This window comes from Ophidiomyces ophidiicola, assembly GCF_022830035.1.
Source record: "Ophidiomyces ophidiicola strain CBS 122913 chromosome Unknown scaffold_15, whole genome shotgun sequence".
Classification (NCBI taxonomy): domain Eukaryota; kingdom Fungi; phylum Ascomycota; class Eurotiomycetes; order Onygenales; family Onygenaceae; genus Ophidiomyces; species Ophidiomyces ophidiicola.
Window position 1 is genome coordinate 130,650 of NW_026054655.1, and position 20,924 is coordinate 151,573.

A 20,924-nucleotide genomic window follows, 5' to 3' on the forward strand; every position below is an offset into this window, starting at 1 on the left:
GCATGGGAGCTTATCAGCCGTTGATAAGATAACCAGCTAGTTAACTACTCACATAGCGACGCAGCGCAAAGTAACTAACAAAAAGAAACATAAGGGGGATATTTACCAAATGCGTTGGTATTATATACATTCTACAGTATAGGTCTTAATGTACTTCTATCAGAAGAAGCTGAAAACACAAATGACGTACAGTTGAGGATATGTAAGAAAACACACAGCCCAGAACTACATATCTATTTGTTCAAGAATGGCTCCTACATTAAGGACAAGCTCATCATCACCAAACTGTCCAATTACCTGTATCCCCACAGGCATACTAGCAGAATTGTTGCTAGCCGTCACTCTGCTAAATGGCACAGGCACACTCAGGGCCGGAAGACCTACCAAACTGGCGGGAACAGTGAATACGTCATTGATATAGGCTTGGATTGGAAGAATATCTTCCAGTGACCGTAGAGATGGCGGAGGAGAAGGTGCTGTTGGACAGACAAGTACATCCACCTTGCCAGCATTGTCGGGATCGGACTGTAGGGTCTGACCTTGCAAGGCAATTGGCTCAGAGAGCAGGGGGTGACGGAGACGGAATACAGTATTGAAGTCAGATTGGACTAACCGACGGACTTTCTGAGCTTGAATAAAGTAGTTATCCATAGCTTCGGCACTAAGGGTAAATGCACCCAAGACAATGCGACGTTTCACTTCGGACCCAAATCCGGACCCGCGTGTGTTTGCATAGAGACATCCTCCCGCATTATCGGGAGTATTTATATCGCGCGTGCCATATCGCACGCCGTCGTACTTCGCCAAATTGGAAGATGCCTCAGCGGGTGCAAGAATGTAATATGCGGACAACGCCTGCTTACTAGTAGGAAGGGAGACAGGGTGAATCGTGTGTCCCTGGCTTTGCAGGTACGAAAGAGAGTTTTGCCATGCCTCACGAACAAAAGGGCTTAGTTCGTGGAGATTGTATTCTAAAGGAACGCCGATGCGAAGCTTATCCCGTCGATATTTTGCCAAAGAGTGGGTGGCTTTTCCCATGTAAGTGCGTGTGTCCGGTGGCAGGCTTGTTGGATCCTGGGGATCGTACTTATTTATCACCCCTGCCGTCTTGGTTAGAAATAATAATAATAATCTTCCCAAAAAAAAGCTTACCAAATACCTCTTTTAGTGTTGTCGTGTTGGGTCCAATGACACCCACAGTATCAAGAGAATTAGCATACGCAACAACGCCAAATCTCGAAACCAATCCATAGGAAGGTTTGAAACCAAAGGTTCCTGTATACGCAGCAGGTAGTCGAACGGAGCCACCCGTATCCGTTCCCAAAGCTCTGGATAGTATTAGCTTGCGTTTTCTCACAAACAAGAGTATTCAGAATGGGGCGTACGCATAGCATTGACCTGTAGAAACAGCAACTGCACTGCCCCCAGAGCTTCCACCAGCAGACTTGGTGTCTGTTCCTTCAATACAATTGCTCTTAACTGCTCCAAAATGCGAATATGTAGAATGCGACCTAGGAGCCCGTTAATATTGCCTCCGGCGCATCCATTGGAATCAGCGAGTCACACCCCATTCCAAACTCATCCATATTAGTCTTCCCAGCAACTACTGCCCCGGAATAATTCAACAGCTCCACCACCGTAGCATTAAATGGGCTCGTGAAGTGTTCCAGCATGCCGGAACCGCATGTTGTTCGGAAATCCCGGGTACATATGTTGTCTTTCACTCCTATAAACTTTCCATCTAGAGGTGACTTAGATACCCCTATACATAAAAACAGAAACATTAGCCGCTTGGATCTAATAACTGAGCCGGTGCCTGAGTTTGTACCTTGTTTTCGACGAGCGTCGGCATCTTTCACCCGATCTATCCAAGATCCAGCTCGATCTAGCGGGGATATAAACGCATTGAGGCGTCCGAAAGTCTTCTGGTTAGCAAGACATTTCTCTGCTTCTCGTAGAAGGGACATTTATGTCACTGTAGGTCGAGGATCATGAGTTCTTGAATCCAATTGCGTGCCCGGCGTGGGATCCGAACCGCGAAGATTGGACATCATGTGATCTGGCTTTTAGACGATCCAGCAGCGTGTCTCTTAAAACATCGCCTCAATATCTATTTACTCGAAGCTTCACATCTTCTAGATTTGTTTGCAGAGCAGTCCCGGAAGCGGGCGAGCTCCAGCACCCGAGCCTTGTTAGACCTTCTACTACTCCGTACGCTCTCTTATCTCTCGCCTGCGTCAGCACCATGGCATACCTACACGATGCGCCTCCCAATGCTGCGCTTCCCAATCTGCCTCCCCATTCACCTCTAAATTCGACGCCTCAGCTTCCGGCAGATACTCCGCCCGACGTGACACGCAATATGCCTCCCTGCCCAACGGTGCATCTAGACTCCTCTGCGGTGCAGGCTCAGCCCGAGAGTTTTCCTTCCAATCCTGCCACGCACGCCCAGTCCCATCCTGTGCCGCCCAGCTTGCTCCCGAACCCACCTCCCGGATACCTTATGTTGCCGATACCGTTTCCTGTAAAGCCGCTGTTTAATAATATCTTAAACGCACCGGAGAATATTGGCGAAATGAGACAACGTTTTTTCTCCTTAGAAACGCCGATAGTCCAGAGCCCTTACGAACATGAGATCTACTGGCCTTTCGTTGACAATTTTTGGGTGCGGAATAAGGTGAAAGACTCCACGGATTGCCGTACAGAATATTACTGGTGTCGCTTATTTCGTAAGCAGGATCAGAAGTGAGTGTTGTCTCATGTTAAGGTCATAGAAAATAAATTACTGATTCCGTATACTTAGATCCGCGGTTCCTCCAGAGCTGCGAAAAAGAAAATGCACGATCCGTAGCGCCGTGGGGTGTGAAATGAAGCTTCGAAAACGTTTTTGGAAAGATGGTACTGTCGAGATATCTAACCATGGGACATGTAATGCCCATTGCCATTCGCTGGACGATATGGACCAGATAAAACGAAATTCCGGTGTCAGGCTCGCAATTGGAAACGAGATAGGCAAAGGGTATAAACCCACGGAAGTAAAGAGGGTTCTATTAAAGAATCAGGACATTTTAACAGCCGCGGGTGGGCAATGCATCACGATTAAGGATTGCCACAATGCCGCTCTCGTCCATAATAAAGAAAGTAAAGAACAGCTCCCACCGAGAAAAGAGGACAATCAACCTGGGGTACGAGAAAATATGCAAGAAGATGAGCCCATGATTGGACAAATACTTCAAGAACACACGCCGCGTGAGGCAGAAGCACTGGACAAAATGTCCATAGAGGTTCAACCCCAAGCGTCAGCTGAACTGACAGCTTCGTCACTACGTAAGGTGTCAAAAGGAGGGTCAAACAGCGAAGCTATCGATCAAACAAGTTGAGGCGATTTTGAAATTTCATGAATTCGTTATGTAACCTCTCGATCTAGAAATGATAACCCTTCGGTGCCGGTCCAGAACTCCAAAAATCAAGCCGAAATGCAGAGAAAAAGATGCGTATCCGGCCTTTCATCGGATCCAAGCCATTCGAAAGTGACAGGGCCAGCGCGGGGGCAATAGTGGCATCTATGACCTCAATGCTCTCAGTCTTCCCGCCAAACCATCCTCGAAGTCAGCCTCTTTTTGCTTTCCAGCCTTGACACCAATCTCATCATTGGGCGCTGCATTCTCCTCCAAATTCTGCCTCAGATCCACACCCGCATTGTCCGCAAGCCTCTCCATCAACTTGTCAACTTCCTCCTCGCCCTCCGCCCCATATTCCGCCATCTGGACGTCTCTTGAGACACCTTCCAACGCGGATCCGGCTAGCTTGAAGTCCTCGGACCGCGCCACGAACGCATTCGCAATCGCCAGCGTGCGCTCCAGATTTATACTCCTGCTCGCCGATTCCAGGGCCTTGGACGCTTTCACCAATGACCTCGTCGAGTCTCGCGTTGATTTCGCCGCCGCAAGGTCAGAGTAGATGACGTCCGCCTCGGCGGCCTTAGAGAGCAGGGTGACGGAGCGGCGTTTTTCCCTGATCGCGGAGCCGGCGTGGATGCGGGAGATCTGGAATTGGCCCTTTTTTAGAGCTTTGGTTGCTTTGTCCTCTTGCGACCTTGACATGGCTTCGGCTTTGACGGCTTGTTTGCGAAGCTGGTTGGCGTTGACCTGTGTTGTTGAGAAACCTCCATATTAGCTAAATACGAAGGATCTGGGCACGGTGTATGAAACATCGGCCTTTTTTGGAATAAAGAAAGAGTAGCTTTGCTAAATTACCTTGACTTCAGCCATAGCCTCAAGGAGGGGATCTCGCATCCCCATTTTTGCTGTGGATGTTGTTCCGCGATATATACGTATTCCCGGGATAAGAGCAATTGGCCAAGTTCAAAAACCGCCCTCGGAAAGAGGGAATATGGGTTTGTATATCGAGACAGCGAGAGATAATGTCTTGTTGGGCAGGAGCGGCAATTCGATGGTGCCTGCAGGCGTGCGTCATGTCATCAATCACGTGACACCCCACGCCGCTGGGCAAAAAAGGACACTCAGAACCCAAGTGAAAGAAAGGCCAGTGAAAAAAGGTGCTGCACGAAGCGAAATTATAGAGAGAATGGTCTTGTCAAATGGATCCAACTACTAAATCTACATTCTAAAAGACAAATTATGAAATTGAACTCGGAAGACATCCTGCCTCCCAAGACACCACCAGGCCTTGATACATATGCTAAAACCCGGAATGCCCATCATAGTCCATCATACTCCTCGAACTCCGTGAACGACGTAGAAAGAATTGCTTGGCCCTGGCATAATGTGCCGCTCTGGCTGTTCCATTCCGCCCTCGTAAAGATTTATGGGAAGGGAGATTTTCAGATCTTGTAATTTGATCGGTTGCCCAGAGTGTAGTCATCAACAACTCCCAACTCTGACTGGATCGATAGTCCTGGGCCATAAATCGAGAGCTGCCAGATCGTTGAGACTCACGCACCGCTAGCTGCAATGCCTTGCTCGTCGCATCTCTGAGTGGACGCGCCATAGCTGGGCTGCAAGCCAGAAGTCGAGTGAGAAGCCGGATCCGGAAGACCGATCGCTGACGCGGAGTCTTCGACTTTACCAGGTTCGGGGTCGAAATCAACCATAGAATCAAAGGCAAGTGACGGGAGATCTCCATCCGGGAAAATGTTAAAGGAGATCCCATCTTCAAGGAACGAAAGATCTGGTTCAACGGGAGAATCACCGTCGAATAGGCGGCGGAAGTCATCGTCACTAAGAGGTGCTGCAGAATGACTTGCAGCATGAGTGCATAGACTGGATGCTGGGTTGAAGATTGATTGATCGAGACCGTCATCTGGTCCGCCGATTCCTCCGATTGACACTGCAGGTCACACAACACCGCGGCAGGATGTTGTGTCATATCGGAGGTTTCGATGGAATCGATGACGGTCGTCATCGGGGAGTAGACGGTGGTTGGTGGGGAAGGGATAAGGGTTTTCTCGATGATCAACTCCTCGTTATCGTGTTTGAAAAGGATAGGGGAGAGGGTTGGTGAGGGAGCGGACACAGAGGATTGAGGCGAAGCCCCTCGAGAGCTGCGGATTTCGGTGGATAGCTGGGCGACTTGTTGACTTAGGCGATTGTTCTCTGCCTCCATCTGTGCTAGGCGCTGAAGAAGAACGCGGTTCTGCTGTTCCATCTTGGCTTTTTCGGTTTCCAATTTTTCGATTTCCAGCCTCTTGCGTTCCCGCGAAATCTGGGCCGCAGCTCGGTTTCGAAGAACTCGTTCAATTCGTCGTTGCTCCTTCTCGTCCTCAGTCTTAGCTCGTTTTCTACGAGACGTCAGTACATTATCACCTACCACCCCAGGTTTGGATAGAACTGACCTTGGAGGAAGATTCGTCTTTGGGGTGGGCAACTCTTGACCCCATGACTTTCTCTTCTTTACGGGCTTTTTCTCCTCTGGCTTCGGAGAGGCCTCGAGGCCCGTTTCTGCGACAAGATCATCTGGTTTGACAGTCGTTTCAGCCGGCGAGATGGTAAGTTGGGGAACATCTGATCCGGGCAACGACATCGAGTCGAAGGTCGAGAAGGTCGAGTCCATGATTGACAGTGTAGTCGACAACAGTTATCGCCGGTGGAGGTGTCGGCTAGTCACCAGGACTGTGAAGCTAGAGGGGCGGGTGGATGTCAGGGAGCAGTGATGCTGAGGCCACGATGGCACTACGGCGGCTGACAGAGCATGACGAGTCACGCGGGGCAGCGACGCGGGAGAACAGAAAGCGGAAGAGGCCAGCCTGTTCTTTCTTTGTTGGCGAGTCGAGTGCCAGCCTGGGTCGGCGCCTCCCTTTTATAAAGGACACGCTGGCCAAGTTCTGAAACCACCGCACGTGACTCAGGAGTCGCCTAGCCGGATGTAACCGCGCTAGTCCAGGGAAGGACTAGGGCCTCTTCGGCCAGGGGGTGGTGGGGCGGCAGCATGCGCGCGCTGATTGGCCGCCGCACTCCCTCAGGATCTCAGCCCGTAAAGGCATCACCGCCGCCGCCGCGTACCTCATCTGGCCCTGGCCGACGACATCTCCACCCGCCGCCGCCGCAGACCGGGCATATGTAACAGCAATCCAACTCTTGCCCGTGGCGTAGCTCGGCGTTGGCTTTTTGAAAGCCAACAACACAGCCAGTTAATTGGCGTTGGCCGCTATTACTCATACATTGTCGGAAAAGGGATGTATCTGCGAGCCTGCTTGGAAGGATTGGCTCCCCGTCTCAGATGGACGTGGCTTTTTTTTCTCTGGAATCTACTCCGTATTATTATTTGCTCAAGCTCCTTCAGTCAACCAGCCTGATCCAGCACTTCCTGCTGAAGACTTTTCCGCCCCCTTAAGCAGTACGGAGTACAGCTTTATCATTCTCTGTATGATTCTGCGAAGCCGCAAAGGGATCCCATCCACATTAACGATCAGCAAGAAGACTAGAACCAGAAGCCCGTCGGTGAAAGCCTTTTTCAGCCCCATATGCCCCCAAAGGGGGCCAATGCTGGGCCATACTCCTTATCAAGCAGAGGCAGATTGACTGTTACTCATCGTTATTTCTGCAGTGCAGTTATGCTGCATAGAGCCGTCTTGTGTGTGCCGTGGCTCTACCCGGTATCTGGCCTTGAAGTGTCTTGTAAAACAAAGAAGGCCGCCTTCCGTACCAAGAACTTCGATCTTATCTCGTAAGATCGATCCATGATGCTCTGCTACAGAGTAAACAGGATTCAAAAGGAAGCTCTGCTTCTTAAATCATAAATATTCCTCCGGCCCCTTCAGTCTTCCCACAAGCGTAGGTGGGTTCTACAGGAGAGTCAGCTAGGTGCATAGAGTATTACTGTAGCACTGCTTTAGGTTCGCAGTGGATGCTGGGGTAGATAATATAAATGTGGAGATTGTAGTTAACAAGAAGAAAGGCCACGCGCTTTGCCAGCCACCAGCAATTTCAGACCAAGAGCAGATGCCATTATCATTCGTCAGCTGCTGCATGTCTCTCTCGACATCCTTGTCTAGACATGGTGCCATCGAAGACTTACCCCTGTGTATATAAGACCACTGCCTTCTGGAACACCATGGAAGTTTGGCAAGGATACCGAAGCCTTCTACATCCGCCCTTCAGACCCGCATAAAAAGTTCTTCAGCTTTCTTCTATTATTAAATGTTTTATTCGCACATTCTTAAAGAAGCATTCTAGCTGTCGGTATTATGTCTAACGGTTGGCCTTAAGTCCATAGCATGGACTTACCGATTGTTCTTTTGGCAGGCAACTTGGGCACATGACTTCAGTTATATAGCAGAATATCGAACTTTGAGATAGAGTACATGCTAGCAGGCGTATCAAATTTTATTTCGCAGGCATATACGGACAGAGTAACGTTGCCTCTACGCTCTCCTGTTCTTCTTGTACCCCACAGTTCAAGATCGCTTGACGGCCGCAGCCCTTTTCACACCTCCCTTTGGCTTCCGTCAGCCCTAGGAACCTCCTTCTCCGACTAAAGATGTTCGCACAAATATAACAAATAATTCGAACTACATCCTTTGATGTACGTTTGAGTGAAACTAACCGTCTTCCGCCGTCAACAGATTTTCCGCATGAGATGGTCTGTCCAATCTACAGCCTCAAGATACATATATAACGGGCCCTGTGAAAGGGGAGGACTTGGCTTGGTGCGTTTGAATATATGGATTTGCTTGAGACATTCTAGGATGCGCATCTTACCGGTACGGACATAGCAAATTGCTTGATGGGAGCCAGGTTGTTGGTAACACCAAGCCTATATTCCATTCTTGTTGGCCAATTCCTTTAAACCAAGGAATGCTTTTTTTCGGCATTACATGCTCGAAGTGTCGGCCAGGGTATTTCAACATACCCAACCATATTAGGCCCTCCTTTTTGAAGGCCAAGATGTTGGGCTCTGCTATACAAAACGCCAGGGCTTGAACTCTACTGATTATCGTTCCACCCGGAGACGCAGAGCATCCGAATGGGTAGAATAAATTCTGTTGGAATCAGACTTGGAATTGCCTGACCTTGTTGGTTGGTGCTAGGCGAGCTGCACCGGTATCAGCCTTGCGAGGGCGTGTGGTTTAGAGCCGGTTTGCACTGGTTTGACCTTTCTTCCCATATAGACCCAGATTTTCAAAAAGCTGGGGATAACTTCTTCTCTTGAAATCCCACCAAGCCTCAAGCTGGAATATTTGTCAGGAGTTCCTTTGCTGTCGGGATTGGCACGCTCAGATGCCGTGGGGACGAGAGAACAGCTTGTAGAGTCCTTAAAGGCCAATCATCTCGCCAATCACCACATACTTGCACCACTTCCAGATACGATAAACGCCATACTTTCCAGCTGGCTTACAGTACTAGGATAGACAAAGGAATTGCCGCGCCGGACCGCACCCATCCCGCAGGATCTAGACCCCGAAGGGAATTGGTGGTTTATCTATTCCTCAACGTCTACCCCGTACTCCGTACGTCTATCTTCAACCTATATCGGTTGGCCGAAATGCGAAATAACTAGCATATTTGTGGATGGGGAATGGAATGAGGAAATATTGTTTCTGGCCGGTGACAATATAAGGCAATGATTAGCATGGGATTGCGGTGAAACTTGCAAACCTACAAAGCCAAACCTCAGAGGAGTTTTAGCTCACCGGTCAAAATACATAGTCCATGTTCACTGCAGTAATAAGTTTGACTCTGGTTATCAATATATACTGTTAAATTGAAATCCTTGGGCTTTAGATTGCTTCTATAACTATACTCTATATATGCTCAATCCTTTCAATGCACACCATTGAACGCCCAGTTCCCCAACGTTAATTGTCTAAGCCACTTGGTCCACCTGTTTTCGTGCCTAAAAGGGTCTCCTCTGTCGTTCGTACGATGATATCAAAAGCTTCACGCACGTACTTTTCCTCCGACAACAACGAGGCGCTCACTACCCGGATAACATAGATTCCTCCGACCACTGATGATGTTATAAAAATATCTCCATTGGCGTTGATTGTCTCATATAGTTGCTGTGAGATGGCGGCACTGGTACTTCCCACTGCCGCAGCAGAATCATCTGAGACTCTGAAGACGGTCAGTCCGTATGCCGGCGGAGTCACAATGGTGAACAAATCCGTCCTGCTACGAAACAGTTTACTGAAGACGTCGCCATGATGCAAACCCTTGTAGATGAAGGCTCTCATTGCCGTGACCCCGTATACGCGCATTACAAGCCAGATCTTTAAGGCACGAAACCGTCGTCCTAGAGGAATTTGCCAGTTTCGGAAGTCCACCGTGTCAGGCCGGTCGGAGTACGGATTGCGGAGGTACGCGGGTGTGATATCCATGGCAGATGTGAGATCAGTTCTTGCTCGGACGAACAAGCAGCTAGCATCGAAGTTGACCAGGAGCCATTTATGCATGTTGAAGTTAAAACTGTCGATTCCAGAACTCCATTCATCTGCGATGGGTTGGTGTTCGGGCGTGATGAGAGCAGCGCCAGCGAAGGCCGCGTCAATGTGCACCCATATCTTCTGCCACGAGGGCTTCGATGCAAGAACGGCCTTGATTTCCGCAAAACGGTCTGTTGCACATGTACTCGTTGTACCCATGGTCGTCGTTATGTAGTACGGCACTAACCCAGCAGTTTCGCACTCTTCAAGGACCTTACGCAGCGAAGCTCCGGTCATTTCAAAATTCTCTTCGAGGCTCGTGGGCACTGAGCGATAGCGAGTTCCAACGATACGAGCGCCTTTAGCAGTGCAACTGTGAGCCTGGTCGCTTCCTAACGCCACAAGGCTACCACGAACAGACATGATCTCATCCTCCCATTCGGGCGTATCCTCTTTGAGACCCTTGGCAGCCGCAAGATCGCGAAGCATTCTCTCTCGAGCGGCCACCATGACCGTGACCACCGCTTCGCTAGCACTGCCCTGAATAACTCCGCCGCCACCCGTCTTATTAGAGCTGTGGAAACACCCCGGCAGTCCAATAACCTGCGCAACCCAATCTAGTACAACAATCTCCAATTCTGTACAAGCAGGCGAACACAGCCAATTAAAAGCAGGCGCGCTGAATGCTGCCGAATATAACTCACCCAGCATGCTGGGATAAGTCGTTAGTGCCGGGAAAAAAGCCATGAAATGGGGAGATTGCCAGTGTGTCAGGCCCGGTTTTATCTGGGAGTCGATATCCTGCTGTATTTGTTCCCAAGTCTCCGGTTCTGTCGGGGCGGATTGCGGAATCAGTGGGCGGAGGTACCCGGGCTCGATATCAGGAATAACTCGACGGGATGGAAGGGTATTGAAGTGCTGAATAACTGGAGAAGACCTGTAAGCTGGGAATTGATCTTATTCGGCATCGACGCAGCTTACTGTCTTCAACGGCTGACTGAGCAGCTCTCCGGAACTGCTCTGCGTCCATGCTGATAAGTCGATCTAATGTCAAGAATGCCTTGGGAAATGTGAATCGGAGGCGGCGGGGTTTACAGGCGGGTATATACAAAGATCTTAGGGAGAATAATGACCTGTTTGCTCAACATGCGCACACAGAGCATCTCTAAGCTTCACCTAAGGAACGCCCGCCACGCAGCTAAAGTCAGACATTTCTGGTCAAAGGGCGCGGACTTCCAGTCTTCCCCGCCCTGAAGAATACACTGGATTAATAAAAAATCCGGCATAATTCCGCACTTAAGTGCGCCACCAGGCATCACGGCCACCGAAATTCCAGGTATCTCGTACTCCGCGTCCGGCTAGTTAGGGTCTGCAAGCGCAGCTTCGAGATAGCTTGCTCAGGTCGCAAAAGCGTCGGTCTAAACCCTCTGCCGCCTTAAATATGAGCTGCAGTCACACCCGCCGCCGGCTGTCGGGAAACTGTGTGCGCCGCAGAACCAATCGGAGTCCCAAGTTGCCCGTCGGAGAAGGAAAAATTCTTATCTGATAACGTGATGCCCATCAGGTTATCGGAGCTTACCATTTCAGGCTAGGCTCGGCGCTTATTCTCACAACCACACCCGCCGGGCCAATCACGGCTCCCATTGATATTCCATAGCAAGCTGACTCAGCAGTATTTCGGCCGCCCGTATCCCACGTGACGCTGCCGTTGATCTCGGCCGAGGTTTGCCTGCACTACCCAGCCAATCACGCGCGGCGCTCTCCCCGGCCGGCCACCACCAAAACGATCTCTCCGACAATTAATTCTGGGTGCTCGTCCGGCATGATGCGGATGGTGACATAGGCCTGACCCTGCCCCTCTATTCTTTCTTCCTTGTTGTTTTCTTGACAGTTCTCTGTCGTTGCGTCCACTACATCAACTCCACGGTCGTTTTTAAGGGTATTGTGATTCAATTCGTTTCAATTGTTGGGACTTCGGCATCCTTGATCGTGTTGACCCATCGGGGTACGCTGCCTCTGCTCCCTGCGGCCGATTTGCGAATTCTGCACATTCGGTAGCAATGGTTGTACCGCTCTCACTGCTCCGTGCTGGAGCTCGTCCGCTGGCGTTCAATCCCCTCCGTACTGCCTCGCTGAGAGCCTCCCGCGTTTCTCCGTCCACCGCCTGCAGGCAATGCCTCCAATTGGCCCGCCTCCAGCACACAACCGCTGCTCGTCGAACAGTGCACTCAAGTTCCAGTGGAGATGTTGATAAACTTCAACCCCGCGACCTTCACTCGCCCCTTGACACCTTCCCCCGCCGGCACATTGGGCCTGGTGCCGATGCCACCGAGCAAATGCTCGGAGTATTGGATCCTCCAGCCAAAAGTCTCGACGATTTTGTGAAGCAGGTGCTACCTGTGGATATTCTGACTGCTAAGAACCTCTCTGTGACCGAGCCGAAAGCCTCTGCAGAGCTCCGAAAAGATGGCATCCTTGGTGGTCTGGGGGAGAAAGACATGATCAAATTCCTAGAATCATACACCAAGAAAATTGATGTGACGGGGAAATCTTATATCGGATGTGGCTATCATCCCACTGTCGTTCCCCCTGTTATTCAGCGGAATGTCCTGGAGAATCCCGCTTGGTACACGAGCTACACACCCTACCAACCCGAGATTAGTCAAGGTCGCCTTGAATCCCTATTGAATTTCCAAACTTTGACAGCCGATCTGACCGGCCTGCCTGTCGCAAATGCATCCGTGCTCGATGAAGGAACTGCTGCTGCCGAAGCCATGACCATGTCATGGGCGAATCTCCCTATTAATAAGCAAAAGCTAGAGAACAAAGTGTTTGTTGTATCCCACCTATGCCACCCGCAAACAATTGCTGTCATGAAGTCACGCGCTGAGGGGTTTGGAATCAAATTGGAAATTGGTGATATTATGGCCGAGAACTTTAAGATCGTGAAAGACCAGGGTGACAGATTGATTGGTGTCCTCGCGCAGTATCCTGATACCGAGGGAGGCATTCTCGACTTTAAAACTCTGGGCGAGAAGATTCACGCACAAGGCGGCACATTCTCCGTTGCAACTGACCTTTTGGCATTGACCGTTCTCAAGGCCCCAGGGGAGTTTGGCGCCGATATTGCCTTTGGAAATGCGCAAAGACTCGGTGTGCCCATGGGTTTTGGCGGCCCCCATGCTGCTTTCTTCGCCTGTACCGACAAGTATAAACGTAAAATCCCAGGCCGTATCGTTGGTGTTTCAAAAGACCGTCTCGGAAACCGTGCCTTGCGGCTTGCGCTCCAGACTCGTGAACAGCATATTCGACGAGAAAAAGCCACCAGCAATATTTGCACTGCTCAAGCACTGCTGGCTAATATGACTGCCATGTATGCAGTGTATCATGGGCCACAGGGTCTTAAGGCCATCGCCGAGCGTATCATGGCAATGACTTCTCTGCTCCGCAACAAATTACAGCTCCTAGGCTTCAATGTACCTGTCAGAGGGAACGCTGTATTCGATACTGTCGTTGTGGAGGCGAAAAACAGCTCAGAAGCGGACGCAATTGTTTCATCAGCCTTGGATGCTGGCATCTACCTTCGACGAGTAGACCCAACTAAAGTTGGCATTTCCTTAAACGAGGGTGTTGGTGTGGATGAGCTGAAGGAGCTTCTCGCCGTTTTTGCGAACCTCTCTTCGAAAAAGGGCGCCGAAACTTTGGATCTCAGCAAAGATATACCCTCAGTTGAAATTCCCGAACCCGTTAAACGGACTTCTACCTTCCTTACCCATCCGGTATTCAACACTCATCACTCTGAGACAGAAATGCTCCGATATATGCAGCATCTCGTGTCCAAGGATCTCTCCCTCGCTCACTCTATGATCCCTCTTGGCTCTTGCACCATGAAATTGAATGCCACGACCGAAATGGTACCTGTTACATGGCCTGAGTTCTCGACTGTGCACCCCTTTACCCCTGCAGAAAAGGTCCAGGGTTACGTCGACATGGTCGAAGACCTTGAGCAGCAACTGGCCGATATCACCGGTATGGCTGAAGTTACCATTCAGCCTAACTCAGGCGCTCAGGGTGAATTTGCTGGTCTGCGGGTGATTAAGAAATACCAGGACAGTCTTGGTGAACCTGGAAAGCGAAATATCTGCTTGATTCCCGTCTCTGCACACGGAACGAACCCCGCCAGTGCTGCCATGGCGGGAATGAAGGTTGTTCCAGTGAAGTGTGACACTGCTACTGGAAATCTTGACGTCACAGATCTTCGAGCAAAGTGTCAGAAACATAAAGATGAACTAGGAGCCATCATGATTACTTATCCTAGCACCTTTGGTGTCTATGAGCCCACTATCAAGGAAGTTTGTGACATCGTTCACGAATTTGGTGGCCAGGTGTATATGGATGGTGCCAACATGAATGCACAGATTGGCCTCTGCTCTCCAGGTGAAATTGGAGCCGACGTGTGCCACCTTAACCTCCATAAGACTTTCTGTATTCCTCACGGAGGTGGAGGCCCAGGAGTTGGACCTATCGGCGTCGCGGAACATCTTCGACCATTCCTTCCATCCCATCCTTTGAGTGAATCCCTTTTAGCCAAACGACCTGCAAATGTGGACTCGCCTCCAATCTCAGCTGCTCCATTTGGAAGTGCAAGCATCCTGCCGATCACCTTCTCGTACATCAACATGATGGGCTCGAAGGGTCTCACCCATGCTACCAAGATCACTCTTCTGAATGCCAACTATATTCTCTCCCGCCTAAAGCCTCACTATCCAATCCTCTATACCAACGAAAACGGTCGCTGTGCTCATGAGTTCATTCTGGACGTCCGAAAATTCAAGGCAACTGCTGGTGTTGAGGCCATTGATATTGCCAAGCGTCTGCAAGATTATGGCTTCCATGCCCCAACTATGTCCTGGCCCGTAGCAAACACTCTGATGATTGAGCCCACGGAGTCCGAGCCTAAAGCCGAACTTGACCGATTCTGCGACGCCCTAATCTCCATCCGCGAAGAAATCGCAGCTGTTGAGCGTGGCGAGCAGCCTAAGGCTAACAATGTTTTGAAGATGGCTCCCCATACCCAGCGGGATCTTCTGTCTTCAGAATGGGACCGCCCTTACTCGCGGGAAAAGGCTGCATACCCCGTGCCTTGGCTCCTAGAAAAGAAATTCTGGCCTAGCGTGACACGAGTTGATGATGGTAAGTTACCCTGCCCAATATATTTTAGGAATAATATCACTAATTCAACTCTCTCTAGCATTTGGTGATCAGAATCTCTTCTGTACCTGTGGGCCCGTCGAAGATACCTCATAAACGTACCTTATTGTCCTTCAACCCATCCTAAGATCTTGGTCCTTTTAACATTCCTGGATACCACAAAAACCTCACCTTAGTTGTCTTGATGAACCCTTTTGTTCCTTCTTCATTTCCCCTCCTGTCACGTGTACAAATAAACAGTCAAAAGCATCAAACATGTCTTGAGTCGCACCTGAGATGCACGTGTTTGTTTCAACACAATTGCCATTTAAACCAAAAGACTTATTATATTAATACCCTCCTATGATTGTCATGATAGACTGACCTTGCTATTAAAACCAATAGTTTTATCCTTATATGCTTGTCTTTGAATTCACACAGAATTTCGTCTATATAGACACTAGAGAAGTGACTGGAAAATATCTAAAAGAAATGTATAGAGTCATGGACTGTTTTGTTACAGCTCAACTGTAAGAGAGTCTAAATCATTTGGAAATTCTATGGTCTAAATAGCATATATCAAAAGTCTGGCACCTCCCCATGAACTAATCTTCCTCCCACCCAGACAGCTCTTATGTTGCGATCATCACCACACCACATCCATTTGGCAATCTTTTCTTCAGTCTTCTCCCAGCCAAAAATATCTACACTTCCATGATTCCAATTCTCTCTGGTCACATCCACGGTTCCACCCAGCTCGATCAACTGCGCATCCCAGTACATCCCCACATCAAATCCCCCTATATCGTCCTCCATTCCCACTACTTTTGCTCCACCACGTGTCGCTAGATGGAGGGCCTCTTCTACGCTCAGCTTCTCGCGCCCTTTCCCACCAGAAACGGTATTTCCCGTGTTGCCATTCTGGAAGGAGAGGAGCCTGGACACCAGGCATGCTTGTCTGGCAGCTTCCAAGATGCTTGGATTATACCCGCCACTCACATCGGTACCCAATCCAACAGGAATACCATCATCTAGGAGGGTTCGAACTGGGCATAATCCAGAGCCAATGGCTGAGTTGGACGCAGGGCAGTGGGAGATTGCGGAGCCTCGGGAATGGATCAAAGCTCTTTCGGGCTCCGTAAGGTGAACGCCATGTGCAAGAATGGTATGCGGAGTGAGAAGATTGAACTTGTCGTAGACATCAGCATAGCTAGTGTTTTCTGGAAAAAGGGACAAGACCAAATCTATCTCATCTTTATTCTCTGAAATATGTGTCTGGATGGACGTTGGCGGCGTAGTGGATGCCGCCAATGCACCAAGGCCCATAAGAGAGGCAGAAGTGCAAGATGGAGCAAACCGAGGGGTGATTATTGGATAAACGAGGGCGGCGTTTGGATCTAGAGATCGGATATATGCAATTGAGGCCCGTGCAGCCGCTACACATTGCTCGCTAGACTCATCACGATAGAAGTCCGGACATGTCTGGGGTTCGTCCATACATACGCGGCCGATGAATGCCCGTTGTCCACGAGCATAGCAGATATCCGCTAGAAGATTAGTAGCTGGGAGGTGGATTGTGGCAAAATACGCTGCACAGGTAGTGCCATGGGATAGAGTCCGAGACACAACCCTATTATATACCACATGAGCCGATTGGGGAACAGTATCAGGGTGTTCCTTAATTCCAAATGATGATTCCAAAGGGAACGTATAGGTTTCCAGCCAATCCAAGAGGGTAGAAGAGCCAAAAATTCCAGAGTTTGGGTACTGCGGTGCGTGGATATGGGTATCTATATAGAATGTCAGCACTTTCCACCCGGTTACCATTACGAATGATACGATAGAAGCAGATAAGAGCAATAGCACATTCTAGTAATGCACACACTGCTAAACTATACAATTTTTCTTCCTGTCTGGACTATGCTACAGAATGGAGAGATAACATACCCACAAAACCTGGAAAGAAAAAGCCATTTTTCGCATCCCTGGATTTTATGATATTCACAGAGTTCTCTGCATTTTCATTTTCAGTCACTTTCCATCCATGTTTCTCAATCAGCACATCTAGCTCCTTGTCGCCATTCACATTCCAGTCAAACCCTTCAATTCTCCCACTGGAAGTGTTCACCCATAGGGCGCCATGATTGACAATCAAGTGATATTTTGGGGCAGATTCTGGAGTTGCCTCTATGTCTGGCATACGTGGTAAATGAATGAACGTTCCATGGTAAATTGTACGGGCACAGTTGCCTGGAGGGTCACTAAATCTGTTGCCGTTCATAATAGTATTTTTGGCCTCCCTTCTTGATATGGGATGAAAAAAGTCACAATCAGATGAAAGGCTTTGGTAATAGCCTAGTGTATCCAAAAGAAAAGCAGGACAGCCTTTAGGTAGAAATATCAAAAGAGGGATATCATTGAAGCAGTATCGATAGTCAAAAGAACGATAAGGAGTTAGGAGGCTATATAGCTGTCAGAGTAAACGCAGTAGATCCCAGGCGAACTCCTAAGACCTCGTATGCCTATGGAAAGAGAAATCTTCTCCGCGAACGACGTTCAGCCGCTGAGGCCATGGGGTTCTTGGAAGATAACTACTGGCGGTCGGAGTTGGCCGTCGAGGCCCCACTAGCTTCTTCAAGGCGCGAGGTACCGCTGCTTTAACTAATACCGACGACTCCTGAGCCATTCCAGTGGCAATTTATCGATGTTGTGCAAAGTATGTTTGGGCTATGGGATTCTCTGGTCCATGGTGGCAACAGGGGTAACTGACTGGCGGGCTCACTACGGCCGGAGAGGGTTCTCAATCGCCACCTCGAATCGCCATGCAGCACGGGGCTGATGAGAGCTGTACAAGTATAAGTGTCCTCTTCATTTTATCTAACTATCAGGCACTTTAGATGACAGATACAGAGTAAAGAACTGCTCAAGCTAGACATAGGTAAAGGTATCTACACAGAGTCTATCCTGCCCCACTCTGCGCTTTCATAGGCCAGCCACACCAGAGGACATGCCAGATAGCATATCCCACGAATATTAGAAGGGTTTTGTGATTTTTCCCATTTTTTTGTTGCAATTTCATTCATTTCCTCCTGTCCCAATCCCCACGAGATATTGTAACTAGTTTCGCAAGATTTTTCTGTTGTTTTTTTGTTCTTTTTTGGTAAGTATTTCTTGTCCAAGGAAATGCGCCATTGTAGGTCCATCTCCACACTGCTGGTTATCTCATTCTCAGTTGCACATGAAGAGCCAGCCAAAGTTTCCTTTATGGTCGATACTGCACCTCCCTCCCAACTCTAGGCCACCGGTTCAAGTGTTCGACGTTGCCGAGTGCGGTTTGGCCGACATTGCGGATGTACATCTGGCTGCCATCGGCAAGAGGGGTATAGTCCCATGCCGTGATTTTGCCTTTAGTCAGCGCAGAATACACTAAGCGCCGTCGACGCTGGGACTGTAGGACTTGCTCTTGAAGAAGCTTGAAATCCCAGCGAGCATGGACTTCTTTCAAGAATTCTGCAAGAAGGGTGGGTATGTCATTTTGGTCGGCAGAGCGGCCAGCGGCGATCGAGGCTTTGTTGGGACTTGGGCTGCGGGGAGGGGTATAGACAGAAGGGCTAGGTGTGTTTGATTGGGAAAAGAAGGGTAGTAGGAATGCTTGAGGGCTAGGGGAGGTTGCGGGGGTGGGAAGTGATGCAGGGCGAGTAGTTTGCTGAGTGGTAGGAGAGGAGCCGTCTTTAGTGGCTGTAAAATGGGATGGGAGTTGGAGCCCTTCAGCAAGATTAACAGACTCTGCAGGATCGGTTTCCACGTTAAAAATCATAGGTGGGTCGAGAGGTGAGTAGATGAATTTCCAAGGACCACGACGGATCATGACTACTGGAGCCAATGTACCTTCTGCCATGTATTCCCCTAGAACTGTATCAGTCTTCTCACCGTCGGAGTTCTCATCGAGGTAGGGCATCAGTGAGACGCCATCAAGAGGCAAAGTAGGGTCAACAGATGCACCACTCATTGCAACAAATGTAGGGAGCAAATCCATAGTAGATACATTCTCCTTGACCCGCCTTGCTTGATACTTTCCAGGAGCAAAAACAATCATGGGCACCCTGGCAGACATTTCATACCAAACCATCTTGTACCACAAGCCTTTCTCTCCAAGCATATCACCGTGGTCTCCGGTAAATACAACAATGGTATCATCAGCAACGCCACAATTTTTCAAAACACTCATCAGCTTCCCGATCTGAGTATCCACATAAGTGCAAGCGGCAAAGTATGCACGACGTGCAGCCTTGATACGCTCTTCGGGGATTTCTTTCCCCCAAAGATCGACAATTTTCAGCACACGTTGCGAGTGAGGATCGTGCTTGTTTTGAGGGAGAGCAGGCGTCTTGGGAAGGGGAATTTCGACGTCCTCATACATATCCCAATAATCTTTGGTCATGGTATATGGATCATGGGGGTGTGTCATTGAAACGGTAAGACAGAATGGCTGGCCTTCCCGATAACGAACATGGTCGTATAGATACTGGGTCGCTTTGTGAACGACTTCATCATCAAAATCAAGCTGGTTACTGCGAACGCATGGCCCAGCTTCCATCACAGATGACATATCATGGTACCAATCTTTGCGAAGTTCCTGTGCACATGAAAATTTAGTGTTAACAATTCATGAACTTGTGCAAATGACATAATCAATCACCATCAGGCCATGCGACGCGAAATGGGATATTACATCATATTGAATCTGTTCAAAACTCGGCATTCTTAACTCACCGGCTGGTCCCAATCCACAGTCCACCCATAATCGCCAGGGTAGATATCACTTGTCAACCGCTCCTCATATCCATGCAGCTGATCAGGGCCAGCAAAGTGCATTTTGCCAGATAGCGCAGTGTGATACCCTTGCGCTCGCAGGTAATGTGCATACGTAGGGGTGTCGGCAGGAAGGTCACTAGCATTGTCGTAGCCTCCAATACGAGAGGGCAGCTGTCCGCTGACCATGGTGAAGCGCGAGGGAGCACAGAGTGGAGAATTGCAATATGCTGATTCAAACACCACACCAGATTCTGCAAGCTTCTCGATATTGGGTGTTTTGATTGGGGAGGAAGGGTCATAAATTGATAACAGGGGTGCGGCCATCTGGTCCGCCATGATGTAGAGGATGTTAGGCTGCTTTGTAGTAGCCATGGCGCCTTGTTGTGATTCAATCAGTAGAAAAATGAAATTTGGGTGGCAAGCTCTAGATAGTAGTAGGGAGAGAGAACAGCAAGAAGGAGAAAAAAAAAAAAAAAAACTCCAGGCAGATAAAGTACCAAACAATAGGTAACAAAAGTTAACTATTTCAACGCTAGTATGAGTAACTATGAAGTATTGTAGGAGAATGCCACCCCTGGTGACCTGGCAAAGCGATAGTCAAAGACCAAAAACGAGGCAATGGAGGGGGTTATATATGGCTTGAGCAGAAGCGACGGGGAGCCAGAGCCAAGCATTTGGGCTTGATCTCTCATCATTCCCAAGCTAGTAACAGTTGATCCATGCATCCTATCGGTGCAGACTTCGCCTGGTGGCAAGGGAGGCAGCAGTTGATTTCTCGGCTCAATTGCGTGATACATAAAGCCAATAATTCGAAACCCCAGACGGCAGGTGCCCCGGCCGGGTACTCGACGATCGACCGCAGGGCCCATCCGCGGCCAGTGAGGCCCTCCTTTAACGGGCAGAATAATGGCTCCCCAGGTCTGATGCGGCTGCCAGTCTTCTCGTCGACAGGGAAAACCCGAAAAACAAACGAGACGGTACGGGCGCGTGACCAGCCGAGTACCGGCGCTGGTAGGCTCCACAGTTCTGGCTAGCG

General features: G+C 49.4%; 8 protein-coding genes across 8 annotated transcripts; 2 read left to right on the forward strand and 6 right to left on the reverse strand.

Moving 5' to 3' along the window:
- Positions 1-225: 225 nt before the first annotated feature.
- On the reverse strand, positions 226-1,967 carry HER2 (Trimeric GatFAB AmidoTransferase(AdT) complex subunit; the record flags this gene model as incomplete). The annotated part of the gene is made up of 5 exons (XM_049253056.1): positions 226-1,100; positions 1,153-1,328; positions 1,386-1,511; positions 1,567-1,762; positions 1,829-1,967. 5 exons carry the CDS (start codon positions 1,965-1,967, stop codon positions 226-228), a joined length of 1,512 nt encoding a protein of 503 aa, XP_049107919.1.
- A 278-nt stretch (positions 1,968-2,245) lies between these two features.
- Positions 2,246-3,380, forward strand: LOZ57_004011 (uncharacterized protein; the record flags this gene model as incomplete). The annotated part of the gene is made up of 2 exons (XM_049253057.1): positions 2,246-2,745; positions 2,804-3,380. The coding sequence occupies 2 exons, from the start codon at positions 2,246-2,248 to the stop codon at positions 3,378-3,380; spliced, it is 1,077 nt and encodes a 358-aa protein (XP_049107920.1).
- A 183-nt stretch (positions 3,381-3,563) lies between these two features.
- Positions 3,564-4,301, reverse strand: LOZ57_004012 (uncharacterized protein; the record flags this gene model as incomplete). Its single annotated transcript, XM_049253058.1, has 2 exons — positions 3,564-4,148; positions 4,257-4,301. The coding sequence occupies 2 exons, from the start codon at positions 4,299-4,301 to the stop codon at positions 3,564-3,566; spliced, it is 630 nt and encodes a 209-aa protein (XP_049107921.1).
- Positions 4,302-4,701: 400 nt separating this feature from the next.
- HAC1 (transcription factor that binds to CRE motif) lies at positions 4,702-6,072 on the reverse strand (the record flags this gene model as incomplete). Its single annotated transcript, XM_049253059.1, has 2 exons — positions 4,702-5,800; positions 5,855-6,072. 2 exons carry the CDS (start codon positions 6,070-6,072, stop codon positions 4,702-4,704), a joined length of 1,317 nt encoding a protein of 438 aa, XP_049107922.1.
- Positions 6,073-9,316: 3,244 nt separating this feature from the next.
- Positions 9,317-10,913, reverse strand: LOZ57_004014 (uncharacterized protein; the record flags this gene model as incomplete). Its single annotated transcript, XM_049253060.1, has 3 exons — positions 9,317-10,521; positions 10,588-10,809; positions 10,865-10,913. 3 exons carry the CDS (start codon positions 10,911-10,913, stop codon positions 9,317-9,319), a joined length of 1,476 nt encoding a protein of 491 aa, XP_049107923.1.
- A 1,030-nt stretch (positions 10,914-11,943) lies between these two features.
- On the forward strand, positions 11,944-15,190 carry GCV2 (glycine decarboxylase subunit P; the record flags this gene model as incomplete). The annotated part of the gene is made up of 2 exons (XM_049253061.1): positions 11,944-15,076; positions 15,135-15,190. The coding sequence occupies 2 exons, from the start codon at positions 11,944-11,946 to the stop codon at positions 15,188-15,190; spliced, it is 3,189 nt and encodes a 1,062-aa protein (XP_049107924.1).
- A 462-nt stretch (positions 15,191-15,652) lies between these two features.
- Positions 15,653-17,354, reverse strand: LOZ57_004016 (uncharacterized protein; the record flags this gene model as incomplete). Its single annotated transcript, XM_049253062.1, has 2 exons — positions 15,653-16,863; positions 17,021-17,354. The coding sequence occupies 2 exons, from the start codon at positions 17,352-17,354 to the stop codon at positions 15,653-15,655; spliced, it is 1,545 nt and encodes a 514-aa protein (XP_049107925.1).
- A 981-nt stretch (positions 17,355-18,335) lies between these two features.
- Positions 18,336-20,260, reverse strand: LOZ57_004017 (uncharacterized protein; the record flags this gene model as incomplete). The annotated part of the gene is made up of 2 exons (XM_049253063.1): positions 18,336-19,709; positions 19,847-20,260. The coding sequence occupies 2 exons, from the start codon at positions 20,258-20,260 to the stop codon at positions 18,336-18,338; spliced, it is 1,788 nt and encodes a 595-aa protein (XP_049107926.1).
- Between the last annotated feature and the right edge of the window lie 664 nt (positions 20,261-20,924).